Source organism: Acinonyx jubatus, chromosome C2 (assembly GCF_027475565.1).
Source record: "Acinonyx jubatus isolate Ajub_Pintada_27869175 chromosome C2, VMU_Ajub_asm_v1.0, whole genome shotgun sequence".
NCBI classification, from domain to species: Eukaryota; Metazoa; Chordata; class Mammalia; order Carnivora; family Felidae; genus Acinonyx; species Acinonyx jubatus.
The window spans coordinates 53805807-53821399 of NC_069384.1; the positions used below are offsets into that span (position 1 = coordinate 53805807).

At 37.5% G+C, this 15593-nt stretch overlaps 1 protein-coding gene across 8 annotated transcripts in view; it reads left to right on the forward strand.

Moving 5' to 3' along the window:
* The window catches only part of BBX (BBX high mobility group box domain containing), a 281032-nt gene that overhangs the window by 241804 nt on the left and 23635 nt on the right, over positions 1–15593 (forward strand). For all 8 annotated transcript variants that reach the window (XM_027077663.2, XM_027077662.2, XM_027077657.2 and 5 more), the window contains 3 exons: positions 1622–2630; positions 3618–3756; positions 7091–7239. In XM_027077663.2, coding sequence (XP_026933464.1) covers positions 1622–2630; positions 3618–3756; positions 7091–7239 — 1297 coding nt within the window. The remainder of the gene's footprint in view (positions 1–1621; positions 2631–3617; positions 3757–7090; positions 7240–15593) is intronic.

Genomic DNA, 15593 nt, shown 5'->3' on the forward strand with positions numbered 1-15593 from the left:
GCAGAGAGGGGAACTTATTGATCTTTGTATTCTTTTGTTTTTTGGTTACATAAATCAAGGCATTTATTATAGGCCGGCAGTGTTTCAGATGGTGGAGCTTCCGCTGCTGGTCTTTCATCTCCTTCAGGCATCTGGAGGTAGACCTTCCTGTGGTGGCAGAAGGGGTGCTGTAGGTCCAGGCACATCAACTGCCGTTTTCATGCCTGAACCACAGTGCCAGATCTCCACAGCTCCTCTTTTCATCTTGATTTTGCCACAGAAGGAGCAAGTGTACTCAGCATGCTGGCTAATTTCAATGTTCTTTACCATTTTCCTGAGAGAAGCAACAATAACAGGTCCCATATTGACCGATCATTCCAGCCTTCTTGATGCATTTAACCATGTCCTCCCAAACTAAGTCTGAGCCCAGAGAATGGTCTTTGTATCTTTAGGGTCCTCCCATGGGGCCTGGCGCTTGGGAGCATTTCAGGGAATGTTTATGAATGAAAGTCCATGTATTGAAAATGAATTTTACAAAAGCTGCAATTTCCCCTTTCAGAAAATAGCTTTAGATTGAATTTTCGAGGTACCTGGGAACTGGAGAGGAAGATGGCAAGTGTTTCCTATAAGGTCCTATGTGTGAAATTTGGGGAGTTTTAAAACATAACCAGATTGCTGCCAGATGTGTTTTAGTATTCAGAATTTTTCAGATTTTAGAAAAATGATATAGTATATGCATCTTATGCTATGCAGTTAATTCCCACAGGGCATAATGCAAATGCATGAAGATGCTGCTAGCGAAAGCATATGAATAGTCATGTTAAATGTGAATTAAGATGTTAAGTAATTTCACATTAGTTCTGGTCAGAATTTTTAGGCGTGTAAGTTCAGATTAGATCAAGTCTGCTATCAAATGAGTTTAAAACAAAAAACACCATCACTTAGTTTTCACCACTTTTATGATCTTCAGGTTATCTGTCAGCATCTGAGGCCTGTAACGTTTTTGTTTTTGTTTTTGTTTTCATTAACCAGAATCCTCTGTAGTTATTTAATGAATCATCTTCTCATTTCTAACTTCAACTGGGTAGGTACAAAATGTTGCTCTTTTTCTCGTTTCCCCAAGAAAAAAGAAAAGGTAAACATCTAAACATTTGGGGGATTATTTAGTCAGTATTGGCATCAGTATATCATCTCACTTAAACCTCACAGAATCCTCTGAGACAATCATTCTTGCCATCCTTTTTATTTTACAAAGACAGCTGAGGAGTGAACAGTTGAAATGTCTCATTTTAGGCCACAGAGTTAGCAAGTAGCAAAACTAAGACTCAAGCTCAGGTCTTTCAACTCTAGAACCCATCTTCTTTCTACCAAATCATGTTTTCATAGAAAAAGCTTCGGATGAAGCTGGAAAATGAGAATTTGAGTACATGCTTATCTAAAATGTAATGAATATATTATAATGCCTACAGCCTTTTTAAAATTTGAGTTATTGAAATTAGTTTGGCAGAAGTGGGCTGATTATTGTAAAGTTTGCTTTGATTACTTTAAAGAGGGATAGACTTTTAAAGTTTAAGCTAATTTCAAGTGTATTTCAAAAAAATTATTATTTTGTCATTCTCCCATTTTTGTTTGAACCGTTTAGATGTGTCTGGCATCAGAGGGGGTTAAAATGGAGGAATCAAAGCTAATGAAGGCAAAAGAATCAGATGGTGGAAGAATTAAAGAATTGGAGAAGGGAAAGGAACAAAGAGAAATAAAAATGGAGAAAACAGATGAAGCCAGGTCACAGAAGGAAGCAGAATTTGAAAAATCAGCTAAGGAAAATGTAAGAGATTCTAAGGAACTAAGAAATTTTGAGGAGCTACGAATGGATGATACAATGGATATAAAAGTGGAAGATCCCAAAGAAATTAAAAAGGAAGAACTAGAAGAAGATCAAAAATGTAGTCACTTCCCTGATTTTTCTTATTCTGCCAGTAGCAAGATAATAATAAGCGATGTTCCCAGCAGAAAGGATCATATGTGCCATCCTCATGGAATTATGATCATTGAGGATCCCACAGCATTAAACAAACCAGAGAAACTAAAAAAGAAAAAGAAGAAAAGCAAAATGGATCGACATGGAAATGATAAATCCACACCCAAGAAGACTTGCAAAAAGAGGCAGTCTTCAGAGTCTGACATTGAGAGTGTTATATACACCATTGAAGCCGTTGCAAAGGGAGACTGGGGCATCGAGAAACTTGGAGAAACCCCTCGCAAGAAGGTCCGCACATCTTCAAGTGGCAAGGGAAGCATTTTGGATGCCAAGCCACCAAAGAAAAAAGTGAAATCAAGAGAGAAAAAAATGTCAAAGGAGAAATCCTCAGACACCACCAAAGAGTCAAGACCTCCAGATTTCATTAATATTTCTGCCAGCAAGAACATTTCTGGTGAGGTGCCAGAGGGTATAAAAGCAGAACCATTGACCCCCACGGAGGATGCATTACCACCGAGCCTATCTGGACAGGCCAAGCCTGAGGAAAGTGACTGTCACAGAAAAATAGAGACTTGTGGCTCCCGGAAATCTGAGAGGTCTTGCAAAGGTGCTCTTTATAAAACCCTGGTGTCTGAAGGCATGCTCACCTCTCTGCGAGCTAATGTTGACAGAGGTAAGTAACTCCCACAAAAGTGAAAAGAATATGGAAACGTAGCAAATGCCTCCTTTAGACTCATTGAGAAGAGCCACCATAAAGAACAATGTGGCATCAGAACAATATATTTGTACAGTTCTTTATGGTTTATAGACACATGTGTCATTTTACCTACATGTTTTCTAGCACCATAGAGCAGATCTTATATTCATTTTGTAGGTAGTTCTCAGGATATGTGTTCAAATAATTCAAACTTTTTTTTTTTAACCTGGTATGGGCTGGCTTCTTGTTTTGAAAGATAAGCACTACATGTTTAAAGTTCTTATGGCTTTTAAAACTGAAGGAAAGAATTTCCTGAATCAAGCAAATCTGTTGGGCAGAATGTTGATCTGTAGGCTCCAAAAGCAAATAATCTGTCTAGCCCTCTCCGTAGGTATTCAAAACTATAGTTGAAGGGAAGGCCTCTTTAAAACATAAAACCAGTTAATGTGTATACCTTTATTTCACAGAGTGTTTTATATAAATTCATCTGTTTTAAAATACAGCATCTGGCTAGGGGACTACCTCTTGCCAAGCTAAATTCCAATTTAGAGATGTCTGAGAAAATGGGTCTAACAAGCCCTGAATGAAGATCCTTGGGAGTACAGGGATATCATTCCAGTAAATCTGAGGGAAATTCACATTAATAGTGCCCACCAGCAAAGGCTTCTACACCTTAGTCTGATTCTCTAATGGGAAAGGTGATAGTAGTTAGTCTGTCTCTTGAGTCACACAGTATGCACAGTACCTGTTGAGTTGTGATAGGAAGACTTATCCCATAGCTGTATACTTTTTTTTGCATGCTGTATTATTAAGGGTGGTCCATCACGAATCGCTTAGAGGACACCAAAACTGAAATAGTTACAAATAGCATCATGCAGACGATACCTAAGGGGTCAACAATTCACTTGTGAAGCAACCTCATCCCAATATACCAAGCACATTCTGTCTCTCAAATTCCCTTAGGGAAACGAAGCTCAGGAAAAGGAAACTCCTCTGACCATGAAGGGTGTTGGAATGAAGAAAGCTGGACGTTTAATCAGAGTGGGACCAGTGGGAGCAAGAAGTTCAAGAAGACCAAGCCAAAGGAAGATTCTCTCCTTGGGTAAGTGTCTGTGAGCACAGTCAGCACACTGCATAGACACCAAATGTGGTAGGTTTTCCAAGGTAAACCTAATTCACTAACTGCTTCTTCTGGAGTATTCATTCATTCTGCACTTATTACAGTCTTAGCAAGCGAGAGCACAGAATCTCCGCATACCACAGGGTTCCTGCTGTTAACGCGGTTGTGTGAGTGACCGTGCCATCTGCATTTCAGGTATAGTACATAGTATGTAGATTTGAGATGTAGGCTTCAGTTTGAATTGAGGCCCACCATGTATTAGTGCTATGACATCGTAAATCCTTTAATATTGCCAGGACGCATTTTTCCATCTAAGGTTTACAATGGATATTATGTAAGCATGTTTAAGCGTAAACATGTCTATGTAAGCATTTTGCCATTTTGCTTGCCATATATACTTTATTTAATATTTCTAAAGGTTATGCACATGTATTTATAAAATAATAATGACAGCTCAAAAGGGTAAGGTAAATAAAATTATCCTTCGACCTCTATCTAACCATTTGTGTCGAAACCATGTTCTGTTGCTCTAAGATAAAAATGTTAGATTGACTCTGCTGCAGAGAATAGTCAGTTATTAATTATGTGTTGAAATGCAGTATCAAGCAATAGCATGTACATCGAGATAAAATCATTAAGAATTACTTCATTTTTAGTGTTATTCCAAAGACTCTTAATACCAATCTTAATATACAGGAAGGTATCTGCATATTCAGTTAAACTGTTAAAAATCCTTTGAGATTTCTTATTAGCCCAATTTGAAAAGAATATATTGAATGGAAATAAGTACATTTTTACATTTTCCATATTTTTTCATAAGTGTGTTTAAAGGTATGCAGATTTCATGGATCGGAAGTATTTGGTTTATTCATAAGTATTTGCATTTCTGTTAGTGGAACAATATGTTTTTTCCTTAGAAGTTACAATGCTTTAAAATCTGGTAATTTTAAGGCTCCAGGTCATCAGAAATGGGAGATTGGAAATTATTTATCTTGTTAAATTCCTCAAGATGATTTACTCAGATGATATTTTTTTTAATTTTATGTATTTCTTTTCTAATACTTTATAAGTCCAAAGTAGTTCAAATTAGTTTTGCTTACAAACTCAACTTATAAATAATAACATAAAAATTCTCATACTCATCATTGTCAAATGATATTTTCAAATGCAGAATTTCCTTAAAAAGTGACCACTGAGTGTCAGGACCAATGCTCTGTATCTTCTAGAACTACTAGTGCCCTGTGGGTCTGCTCACTGAGAGAGGAGCAGGTCTCGCGCAGACAGTATGGGGTCCTGGGGAAATAAAGCAGAAATTAAGACTCTCAGCAGAGAGGTCTCTGATGCTTCCATTAGAAACTGCTGAGAGCCGTGAGAGAGGTGTTTTTACCAATCTTCTTTAGGAACAAGAAAAGTGAAACAATATTTTGAAAGTCTATCTCTGAAAAGAGATTGGTGTATGGGTTGTTTTTGTTTTAATAATTTCTAAGGAAGGCACATGTATGTAACTGGGAGTGTGGTTTTCCTATAGGCTTAAATCTCTGGTCTTGAACCTCTGGTCTTTCCTGTCCCCCACCGACCCCCCACTCCCACCCCCGCCGACATACGTAGGCCTTTCAGAATTAGACTATCTGGGTCTGCTTTGTTTGGAATATACCAACACAGCGGATGAGCAGTATGAGATGCCAGTTCCTATCAGTCTTCTCTGAGATTTCTAAATAGGCATTTTAACCCCTTTTATCACAGAAAATATGCTATTTGTTGCCAAGAAAAATTCACTTAGTATTGGCAGTTCTAATCTTACAGATCTCCCCCACAAAAAAAAACATGGATGATTATTATAGTTGAAAAAAGACAAGGAAAAAAAAGTCCCAAGGGACCTTACGAGTTATAAGTCGCATTTTCATGATTTTCTTTTGATTTTTTTCAGATTATCTGAAAAAGTTATATTATAGGTAGCTTTCTGATAGTATCTGATTACTATCTGATTTTTCCATTAGTTACAAATGTTTTTTAACTGGATAGAAAAGGTGATTTTATTAATGAAGCAGTATCACCCCCACCACCCTCCCTGCTTTTTATTTTTTTAATATTTATTTATTTTTGATAGAGAGAAGGTGAAGAGGGGCAGAGAGAGGGAAACAGGATCTAAAGCAGGCTCTGTACTGTCAGCACGGAGACTGACATGGAGCTCAAACCCATGAACTGCGAGATCACAACCTGAGCCGAAATCAGCGCTTAGCTGCCTGAGCCACCCAGGCGCCCACCTTCCCTGCTTTGATAGAACTAATTAATGGCCTTTTTCCATTGACCATTCTTTGGTTATCGGACTGTCTTGTCTCTGTTCCCCAACTTGTGTATATTCCTCCAAACAGAATAGTTTTAGGTGGACACACCTCAAGTACATCCTGTAGGTAGCAGCCTAACACATTAGCTGTTAGCTTCTTGTGAGTTGACTCAAAGCTGCCCTCTCCCCAGAAGGCTTTCCATTCTCCATCCGGCACGCGCCACCATTCTGCTGCAGCTTCTCCCATCTGTTTGGGTTTCATCTTAGTTAAAAAGTCTCAGTAAGTGGAAGTCAGAAGCCAGCCAGTGATCCAGCAGGCATGCTGCCATTGCTGCGTGGGGGCCTTCGAGACCATCAGAAGCAGCCCAAGGATTTCCCAACTTTGCTGGTGCCGTTTCTGCAGTCGTTCCTGGTTTGCGTGAAAGTGGTGCTGCCTGTCTGCCAGTGTGTTCATTGAAAACTGGCTTTCCTTGTCGTTGAGTGGTTTAACGCCATCCTGGTCAACTCTCCAGAATTTGTTTTTATGATCCTCAGAATTTTTGTGTTTTCTTTGTGTGTAGAGATGTTTTAAGCAAGTACTAGTCAGTAAATATGTTTTTAAAAAATAAATCTTATAAAATCGCTGATGGTGATACCCCATCACCAATAAACTTGCCTACACACACACAAATCTTTACAATGAGAAACTTGTGTGGATGGAATATGCTTTGTGTTGAACTTAGTGGAAAATGTCCATGCCAATGGAGAGAACTTCAAAAATATTCTTATATTTTAAATAATATCTCTGCTTTTCTAAGGTAACAAACAAGGCAACCTTTCTTGTGAGTTGACTGAAAAAAACTGTGCTGGTAAATCTTTTCAAGCATTTCTGAAAAGATGTTTTTTTTGTCCTGCCACAGAGTTTATCAACAGTGCCCTAATTATCAGGGACCCTGTTTTTAAAATGGAGTATCTTAAAATAGGTCTCATATAATTGTCTGTTTAAATATTTATGTCACGTGCTGATTGATTCCATCCCCCCTCTCTTATTAGCTCAGCAAAGCTGGATGAAGAATTTGAAAAGAAATTCAACAGCCTCCCTCAATACAGTCCTGTTACATTTGACCGGAAATGTGTACCTGTCCCAAGAAAAAAGAAGAAGACTGGAAACATGGCCTCGGAACCGACTAAAACCAGCAAAGGTTAGATGTGTGCTCTACAGTGCTCTACAGATGTGTCCTCCTACGGTGTGGTCAGCATCTCAGCCCTCTTCTAAGCTTCTGCAACTCCCTTTAGATACGTAACTGGATTTAGACTGAGGCAGTGAGGCAGCTGCCATTAGAATTTTAGCTTGCTTTCCAGGGTTGTTTTGGCTCCCACCTCACTTCTCTCTCCCTTCTTTCTCTCCTTATCCTCCTCAGCCTCTCTTCTTTGACATCCCAGCCCGAGCATTTGCCCTTAAATATGTCATTTTTTTTGAAAATGTTACACATGGTCTTTGACTTTCTGCTCTTCAGAATTCTAACCTGGAGATGTTAAGCTTTTCTTGAGCAGAAACTGTTGGCCGAGCCTCACCCTTCTACTCACTCTATCTGACAAGTTGAACTCTGGGACTATGAAATTGTTCTATTTGCGTAGTAAGAAGACTCCATTCTTTACTGGCAGTATGAACCAAATGAAAATAATGCTCTGGCAATACCTTTAAATTGGTTTTATTAAGTTTAGAAAAATGCTATTTAGCATATTCGTTTTGAAGAATATCACCATCTTCCCTTGTACATAAGGGGAGCTTTTATATTATCAGCATGACTTGGGTGGATCTCAGCATTCATCAAGGGCAACACTGTAGTTCAAAGAACGGTGGTAAAGAGTGTGAAGACCACTTTTACATGTGGGGCAGGGACTGGGATTCTAAACATAGTAACCTGCTCAGGACATTTCAAGCACAATTAAGGACTGTCCTACCCAAAATGACAGCATTGCTTTTATTGAGAAACTTGTCTTCTGATTTTACTCCAGTCTAAAAACTGGTGGGAAAAATGTATCTCTAGTTTTCCATACAGATGTGAAAGACGTCATCCATTTAGTCACTTCCTGTAAGAACAGTGAATGGAGAAATGAAGAACTGGTGTGGCTGAGTTTTTGTTGCTTGTAGGATCTGATGGAAGAGTTGATGTAATTTACCCTGTACAAGTGGCTGCCTCCTGCCTGTTCCATGTCAGATCAGATACTTTCCCTTTTTGTGTGCATTTTAGATGGATGGATGGATAGATACAAGATGATACATATCTTCACATGAATCTTGCTAAATTCTAGCATTCGTGGATAATCAGCGATAAATATTAATGAGCAGATACAATTGCATGGATTTAGAGGGACGATATAAGGTCTAGGAAAAATTATGGTTTCTTTGAAGAAATTTAAATTTTCTCCCTCTAGACCTAAAACCTTCTTTGGACACCACAGTTGACACAACTGAGGACAGTCACTTTGTGATCTGTATCTCAAGATAGATCTGTATGGCTGAAGAAAATTCTTCCTTCGTGATTAAAGGTGGAGAGGAACATAAAAGTGATTTCAGAATTAGCTTGGTTTTCCTCTGTGGTCAATAAAAACAAGTCTAGTGAATAAAGAACTAAAAAAGAAATGTTGCTTCACCAAGTTTGCTCATCTGGGAAAAGAAAGTAGGGTTATATCGAGATCTTCCAAGATAAGTAGGAAAGAAATAAAATAGCCTTGTTGACAGGTAGGTAGCTGAACACTGTAATGGATTACCAATGAAATGACAATCTTTGTGCCCTAGGGATATCTAGGAATAGGCAAAGTAGTCCATGAGCCCAAAGATGCCAGGTATCATGAGCTCCCATAATTCTTGGATGTAAAGTTACTGATAAATACCTGACAAGCCAATAAAGTGGAACTTAATTGATTGATGCACAGGATGTATTCTCTTCCTCCACTCCTGGTAGTTGGAGACATTCATTTTCGAGCCCTGAAGCTGGCCAAATTATCTATCAGGGAATGTAACAATAGATTTATTTTTGTAAAGCTATAAAACCCTGAGTTAGGATCTATTTTCATGAGACCTTCTCTTGGGTCTTAGTTATCTGTTATATGTTTTTCCTCTCCCAGCTGAGATTAACAGTATTTCTTTTGATGTGAAATAGGTTTTTGGAGCTTTGGATTATACTTCATACAATATCATCTTAACGCTTCTGTTATGCCTCTCAAGCCCAAAGTCACTGGTTCTTACAGTGTATCAGTAATTACGTGGGTAGGAAGTCTTTCAAGACTTTAGATTTTGCTCTGCATTCTGACTCATGGAGCAAAATGCAGTTAAAATAAAACAGACACTAAATGATATATTCTCTATTTAGCAAACTAAAGAAATAGTATTTGTAACTAATTGTAATTTGGCATTAGCACCACCAGTGCACTGTCCCACAAGTTATTAATGAAATTATCATACCAGCTGTGCTGTAATTGCCTGATCTTTAGAGGATAGAGAAGATTGTTTTCTTAGACTCTAGACTCTTTGCATCTGTGCATAATGAATTGTTCAAAGCAAAAACTGTGTATGAAATCATTAGTTTATTAGCAAAAGAGCATGTGTCCATAGGAAACCTCATTTCTTCTTCAGCAGTTTAGTATTTTGCCTTTATTTTCTTATGTGTTTATCATTCAACATTTATTATATTTTTTTCCTGCCTTATACTGGGTATGTTTTTTAGCTACTCAAGGTTATGTAAAATATATAGAATTTTTCTGAACTGTAGTATCTAGAGGAAATGGTTATGTATGTATGCATTTATACAGTCACATATCTCAACAACATAGTATCTGCATGGGTTTATGATTCTGTTTTCCCAGTTGTCTCCTTATTTATATCTGCATTTCCAAAGACTCTCTTTCCCTTGTCCATTGTCCCCTCCGCTATCTTTGCCCTATCCCTCATGTCTGTATACTGGGTCTTGTCAGAAACTCTACAACAGAAACTCTACAACTCTACGACTCTACAAGTAGGTAACTTGGTTAAGTGTCCAACTCTTGATTTCAGCTCAGTTCATGATCTCGCAGTGAGATTGAGCCCCGAGTCAGGCTCTGCACTGACAACATGGGGCCTGCTTGTGATTCTCTCTCTCCCTCCCTCTCTGCCCCTCCCCTGCTTGTGTGTGTGTGTGTGTGCGCGCGCGTGCGTGCATGCGCACTCTCTCAAAATAAATAAACATAAACTTTAAAAAAGAAAACTAGGACAAAAAGGGTGAGCATAACTAAATGATACCTTCCTCTGACTGGGCTCAGGCTATATTATAGTAGGCAGAGCACAACGACTTAGGAAAAGATTTTCCCTTGCTTCTAAGAACAAATTACCCAGTAAGTTGTAATGCATCTAACTGGTACAGTTCAGTTCAGGCAGCCCAGGCCTATAGTGTTTTCTGGTTTATCTCCCTTAGTTACTTGTATATATTCAAATAAAAGCTTTAAATTATAAGTCTAAACTTAATTGTAACTTAAGGGATAGGTTTTGACACATTATTTTAAGTATATTGTTAATTTATGAAGCACTTTTTACAAAAGTATCAGAAGTCAGAGTGCTGTACAGAATAGTAATTTTCAGACAAAGTCGGGTCATGAAGAAAACGTTAATTGAGTTGAACTTAGAGTGTTTAAGTTATGCCCCAGCTTGACCCTTGACTTCACTTTTCCCCTGTATATCTTCAATCTTCCCACATTGTTCCTTAGCCCATTATCACACATGCTGTTGATCCTCATATTTTAAAATTGGAATTCCAAATGATTAAAGATTTTCAATTTTAAAAAATCACAATGATAATAAACGACTCAGGTTTATAAAATTAAAGGTTGAGGACAGAATCCCCCATTTGGGATTGAGCCAAACTGAGGCTACATTCAGTGTTACCGCACCTAGTGCTGATGTCAGCCAGCCCAGCCCTTCCTATCAAGAAGTTATAGCTTCCAGGTTGGGCAGAACTCTGTATTTTGCCCTGTTAACCGAGAGTCTTCATTGCCACCAGATGTTTTCAGGAACATGGGGATAGCACATTTGCAGATGTAAAAGGTATACCTAATATAATCCTGAGTTCCTTCACAAGGCATGCATGTCTGGCTCGATGAGGTAGCTTCTTCCCCTCGTTGAATCCTAACTTGACTGTGGCTGGCTCACCCAGACTTCCTCAAGTCAGCAGATCCACATGCCCAGTAGCTGGGAGCACTTAGCTGTAAATTATCACAAAGGAATTTATTGTTTCATTGTGTCTATTACAAAAATGATAGCCAATTTTAGAATAAAACTTCTGCTTTTTTTATAGCTTAGAAACATGAAACCATTGAACCTGGGCATAAGTCACCACCATTTGAGTTATGCATAACATTTGTTCCCTATGACAGTTTTTAAAAAGCAAGGTTTACTAAATCACCTTACCTGCTGACCTTAAAAATTTATTGTAACAGGCTAATACTGAACTGGCTCCTGTGTCACTACAGCTCTTTACCCCCCCAAAGTGTCCTGTGTCACTACAGCTCCTTAACCATGAACAACATTAATGTTTTGGAAAGGTTATTTATTGTTAATGTCTCTGTGGCACTGCTCTTATCCTCTCAGGCGGAGGTTTTCTGTTGTCTACCCAGCTATGAAGTTAGGTGCCAAGGAGATGGATTTTGTCAAATTACAGGCCATCCTGCCTAAAAACTTCAGTGGAGTCCTAAGCTAGTTTATATGCCAGCAAGAAGTGATTTTTGTCATAAGGAAGTAGAAGCTGATTCAAACGCTCCTTCAAGAAATTTGGTTTGGCGATGTGGGAGAGAAATGGAATCAGAACTTGAGGTGGTAGTTTAGTGAAAGACTGTTGAAGGTTTTTTTTGAGTAATCTCTTCCCCCAACATGGGGCTTAAACTCACAACCCCAAGATCAAGAGTTGCATGCTTTACCAGTGGAGCCGGCCAGCACCCCCCATTGGCAATTTTTTTGGTTTCTGAACAATGGCTTCTGAAATTCTCTTCCCCGCTTTTCACTTCCTACCTTATTTTCCTTCCATGTATGTTTCTGCATTAATATAATTAACTGAGGGGGAAAATGGTAATAAATTTCCTTATTTTTGCTGTTTATTACAAATTTTGGCTTTCTTTCCTTTAGACAAAATACCACACATATGTACGTGGTGAGCAGAAATTGTTCACTTCTTGGCTCTGAAATTGCTGCTTCCCAGTGACTGCAATTATATCTTCTGTATTACTCCCTTCAAGTTTGTCACTTTCTTTTTTATATGAAATTGTCATTTACTTAGTTTTATTTTATAGCTATAGTTTGGGGGATGGCTAGGAGCAAGGAAGTTTAAAAATAAAAGTTTACAGAAGCTCCTCTATGTACCAAATCACTCTGGATGTTCTTTTCTCATGTTAAAATTGACAACTGCTATCTTTAGTTCTATCCTTAAATTGTACTTTTTAGATTTCTCTGAGTATGGTTGGGTCTGAAAATATGTATCCTTTTCTTCTTCCCTAACTCATTCCATCCCTCCTTATGGTCCTAGGAGGTCTCAGAATTGTTCTTCTGCATTCTTCCACTTCTGTTTTTTGTGATTACCTGTGTATCATTCAGGGCACCAGGCTGAAGTTTCCTAGGTTGTAGAAAATATGTAAAGCAGTGATTGCAAATGGATTATAGAGAATACCTGTAATATTAGTGTAGTACATACACATGATATATATTTTTTATATTTGTTAAATTTATTTTCTTTCCCTTCTTGCTCACTTTTTCCCAAAAAAAAGTCAACAAGACATTTTCTATTTCTATTTCAAACCACCACCGGCTAACTCAGAAGTATTTGCTTGTGGTTATTTAAAAAGGATGGCTTGGTGTAGTCATCAGAAAATGCACAACTTTCTGTTATCAGTAACAATAGCAACAACTGTCATTTCTTGAGCTTTTACTTTGTGCCAGCCAGTGGTTTAAGAACTTTGTTCATGTAACAAGTATTATTCAGAACCAGTCATATGCTAAACACCATTCTGGCATGTAGAATATATCTGCGAATGAAAACAAAGGATTGTGCTGCCATAGTGGTTCCTTATGGCAGGGGTACCAGGTAGTAAACAAGCATAAACAAAAAACAAAGCATATAATGTGTTAGAAGGTGAGACATGCTGTGGGGGGTGGGGGGGGGAGGAAGAGTAGGTTTGATAGAACAACTAGGCGAAAGATCAACGAGGAAAGAGAAGACTTGAACAGGTAACATTAACTAGTCCTAAAAAAAAGTACAGGTATACCTCGTTTTATTGCATTTAGCAGATACTGTGTTGTGTTACAAACTGAAGGTTTGGGTCAACCCTGTGTCAAATATATTAGCATTCTAACATTTACTTACTTGATGTCTCTGTGTCACACTGGTGATCTGTGATCAGTGATTACAACTCAGATAATAGTTAACATTTTTTAGCAATAAGATACCCTTTTATTAAGATACGTGCTTTTTTGTAGACCTAATGTAATTGCACACTTAATAGACTATGGTGTAGTATAAATGCAGCTTTTATATGCATTGGAAACCAAAACATTAATTTGATTCACTTTATTGCGATGTTTGCTTTATTGCGGTGGCCTGGAACCAAGCCTGCAATATCTCCAAGCTGTGCCTCTATATAAAACACTCCACCCATCAATAGTAGAATATATATTCTTCTGCAGTGAACATGGGAACAGTCTCTAGAATGCACCATATACTAGGCCTTAAAACAAACCAATAAATTTAAAAGGATTGAAGTAATCAAATTAACGTGTTCAGACCACAGTGGAATGAAATTAAATGTCAACAGCAGGAAATATTTGGGAAACTCACGAATATGTAGCAATTAAACAATACAGTCTAAATAACTCAATAAGTCTAAATAAATAATTAATAATTCAAAGAAGAAATTCATAAGGAAATCAGAAAATACTTTGAGATGAATAAAAATGAAAAAACAACATGCCACAATTTATGGGCTACAGCTAAAGCAATGCTTTAGAGGGAAGTTTATAGCTTTAAATGTATATGCTAAGAAAGAGGAAAGATCTCAAATTAATAACCTAGCCTATCTTGAAACATTGTAAGAAAAAGAGCAAACTAAACCTAAAGAAAGTATAAGAAAGGAAATGATAAAGATGAGAGAGGACATAATAAAATTAAATAAAGAATAGAAAATCAATAGAGAGTCAATGAAACCAAAAGCTGGTTCTTTAAAAACAACAAATAGGAGAAATGTTTAGCTACACTGACCAATTAAAAAAGAGAGAAGACTAGGGGTGCCTGGGTGATTCAGTCGGTTAAGCAAGCATCTGACTTTGGCTCAGGTCATGACCTCATGGTTCGTGAGTTTGAGCCCCTCATTGGGCTCTGTGCTGACAGCTCGGAGCCTGGAGCCTGCTTCAGATTCTGTGTCTCCATTCTCTCTCCCTGCCTCTCCCCCACTCACATTCTCTGTCTCTCAAAAAATAAATAAATGTTAAAAAAATTTTTTTAAACAAAAAATAAGTATATAAAATAAAAATAAAAGAGAGAACAGCAAAGTTACTACAATCAGAAATAAAATTGGGGACATTACTACTGATCTTACAGAAATGGAATGGATTATAAAGGAATACTATGAACAATTATATATCAATAAGTTAGATAACCTACATGAAATAGACAATTCCTAGAAAGAACTCTAGCAAAACTGACTTAAGAAATAGTCTGAATAGAACAGTAATTACTAAAAAGATTGAATTTAGTAATCACAAAAATACCTGGGAGAGGAGGGAACCAACCCTAGGCTTCACTGCTGAATTCTACCAAATGTTCAAGGAAGAATTAATATCAGTTTTTCAAACCTACTCAAAAATTAGAAGAGGGAACACTTCCTAATTCATTCTATGAGGCCAGCATCACCCTAATCTCAAAACTAGACAAAGATATCACAAGAAAGAGAAACTACAAGATCCTATCTCTTAAAATAATGGACATAAAAATCCTTAACAAAATAGTAGCAAACCAAATCCAGCAACATATAATAAGAATTATATACCATTACCAAATGGGATTTTACTTGCAGAATGCAATGTTGGTTTCATATCCAAAAATCAATTAATGTAATATACTATATCAATAGAACAACAAAAAACCCATGTGATCATCTTGATAGATGTAGAAAAAAAGCATTTGACAAAATCCAACACATTTAATGAGAATACTCAACAAACTGAGAATAGAAAGTTTCTCAACCTGCTAAAGAACACCTATAAAAATCCCAAAACAGCATATTTAGTAATGAAAGACTGAATGCTTCCCCCTAAAGTAGGGAACAAGTCAAGAATGTCCATTCTCAGCACTTCTGTTCAACATCATAATTGAGGTTCTAGCCAGGGCACTTAGGCAAGAAAAAGAAAACAAAAGGCTTCTGTATTGTGGAAAGGAAGAAGTAAAACTCTTTCTGTTCACAGATGACATGATATTTTATATAGAAAACCTAAGGATTTCCCTAGAAAACTACCATAGCTTATGAATGAATGAGTTCACCA